The sequence below is a fragment of the Aspergillus pseudoviridinutans genome, assembly GCF_018340605.1.
Source record: "Aspergillus pseudoviridinutans IFM 55266 DNA, scaffold_8, whole genome shotgun sequence".
Lineage (NCBI taxonomy): Eukaryota > Fungi > Ascomycota > Eurotiomycetes > Eurotiales > Aspergillaceae > Aspergillus > Aspergillus pseudoviridinutans.
The window spans coordinates 71,798-74,367 of record NW_025091288.1 but is presented as its reverse complement, the minus strand read 5'-3'; the positions used below and the strand labels follow the sequence as shown (position 1 = coordinate 74,367).

Below are 2,570 nucleotides of genomic sequence, written 5' to 3'. Positions count from 1 at the left end.
CCGTATCATCGTTGGCCTCCTATCTCCAGATCTATCTCAGTATTGACTCACCATATCTGCAGGTATGGTAAGGTGAGGTGGTGACAATTATATAATTAAAGCTATGCGAGTCATATAGCCTAACGGGCCCCATTTCTCAACCGAAACACATATGGATGCGCCAACCAAATGTTCGAGAGTTTATCCTAATATGAGTGGTCTGGGTCAACTTCCTCAACTTCACAGCGGAAATTCTCTCCGAACTGATTGATAAATCCTAATCTAAATTTATAGGCCATCAAGATGAAGCTCTAAATTCACCCTCATTTAATGGAATAGGTTCAACTTGATGCTCATAGGGATTAGCTATAGTGGTATCACTCAAGTAGTTGAGCACCACACCTAAATTACAGTCCGCTCCCCGTCCAGTGTATGGCGATTTAAATACAACTCGAGGCGTGGGGTAGGGGGCACGGCTCAACAAGCATAATAACACACCCGCCCCGAATGTGACCAACAGGTCGTTGAAATACTGCCCTCTTATTAGCACCTAGAGCATCGACGTAGACCGACTGATGCCAAAAAAGAGGATAGATTGCTGAGACAGTAGGCCCAGGGGTCTATACTTTAGTCTCTGGCGATCTGCAGACCTTGACTCCGCTGATGCTTTGGAAAGCCACGAGCTTTTTAATTTCATCGGTTGCCGTCAAGCGGCAGACTATCCTCTTTGCGTGCGATCACAGTCAGACAATGGAACACTGGGGCCGATTTCCAATGCCACAAGAGATGAATAGTCACGAAAAAAATTCCGCTTTATCAAGACATTTGGGAAGTTCATGATATCTTTTGAGGTAGTCGGCCGACAGACTCTGGGGTGCCATGGTGGGCTCTTCCGTATCCTGGGATATTGAAATGCCATCTGTTTCCTCTGATATACTCCGTATCAAGTTGTATATATGATCCAAGAAGGCGAGAGCGAGGTTATTATTGAGACACTCCTAGAGTGCCAAATTATGCAAGAATACAACTGTAGATGCATTGTCCAACTTAGTTGAGAAAGCTAGTGCATTAGATTTAATAGAGCAATATACATTGTCTCATTGAGTGAGAGGCTTAAGCCTTGGGCTCAGACATATACATTCATCCAACACTCTGCTAGGATGCTACATCAACGCATAGTCAGCGGTAAACAGTTTCTTTTTCCTTCTTCTCCTTAGCTTACTATTGTGAATTGAGCGACACCTATACGGTGGTTTGTTTTAGCTCTCCCAAGTTAACCAATTGAAAGGATATAGTCGTATATCTGTGTGTACCAAGGCCTCTGCTTAGGTCGTTCCTGAATGGAAAACATAGGCGTATGATTATGGGGAGAGAAAGCAGTTTTGATATCGGGAGCGTAGGTCCAGGCCTTGTAGTCTTTAGGAGAAGCGGATTCTCCATCCTTCCAGGCTTCAAAAATCTCATTCACGGATGATTGTACTGCTTGGTGACAGTATTCGCGGTTTTCTTTGTTCTCTTTATCAAGGAAGTTCATGTCTCCGTACATGGTCCACTTGCATTGTGTACGACTAGACACATGGAGGCCCTTCTCGCCATCCTCGTCATGCATCAACTTAATCGTTCAATGCCAGTCAGTCTTAATAAGGTCAATCAAACATAACGGATTAGCGTACCTTGGCCTTGTTATCAACATCTACATTATCTCCAAAATGTAGGGCACGTCGTGGAGTTCGTATATGGCCAGCGGAGAACGAATCTTGCAAGAAGTGATCCGCAAAGGCATTTATAGCATAGGCAGTCAGCAGAGCTTCTTGTGTCCCCTTTTTGGCAATTTCAATCGCAACTGCGTGCCCCGTGTTGTATGAAAGCCGTGCATCAAGCCCGAAATGGTCCCAATCCAATCTCGCCAAGTCCAGATACGTAGGGAGTTTCTGATTTTTGCGACCTTGTGTTGCATTCTGAAACCGTATGTCCCACAGTGGACTCTTATAGACTTCGGAAGGATGTCTACCGTGTTTGATGGCTTGTTCGACAGCAGCCTTTTGCTCATTGATAATGTAAAGAATGCTGCGTATTTCAGATTTGAGTCTGGTTTCTACAGCCAGGCTTTCCCAAGCTGATATAAAGCAACGGGTCCGCTCCTCTGGGTCAGGTGCATCACTAATAGGTTTCCATGTTCCAAAGAAATCACCTGCCAAAGCGCTAATCTCTCCGTAGGTAAGTTTCTCGCCATTGGGCAGCGCGAAATGCACTTCTTTGGCTTGTTTAGCAGGCTCATGTTTATCTAGCCGCAATGTAATACCGTCACCGAGGAAAATATGATCAGGTGATTCCCATTCTGATACTGCTGTCAACATGCTTGAAGCTGGAACAAGATAATAGCGTAAGCTTCTCACCAGAATGTGGTGGAGCTAGGCGGCAAGCGCCGTGGAAAACTCCAAGTTCTCTCACTTCATTATGTTTTGGATTTCCGTTCAATAAAAGCTCGGGAATCCAGTACATATCGGGTTGCAGGTTGAAATAGAAATAGACGATCTCGAGAGTCTTCAATCAAGCTAGAATGTCTTTCTAAAAACAATCGTGTACTAAAC

The 2,570-nt window shown here is 44.6% G+C and overlaps 1 protein-coding gene across 1 annotated transcript; it reads right to left on the bottom strand.

Annotated features, from left to right (window-relative positions):
* Window positions 1-1,252: 1,252 nt before the first annotated feature.
* On the bottom strand, window positions 1,253-2,336 carry Asppvi_010125 (uncharacterized protein; the record flags this gene model as incomplete). The annotated part of the gene is made up of 2 exons (XM_043305971.1): window positions 1,253-1,591; window positions 1,653-2,336. The coding sequence occupies 2 exons, from the start codon at window positions 2,334-2,336 to the stop codon at window positions 1,253-1,255; spliced, it is 1,023 nt and encodes a 340-aa protein (XP_043161906.1).
* Between the last annotated feature and the right edge of the window lie 234 nt (window positions 2,337-2,570).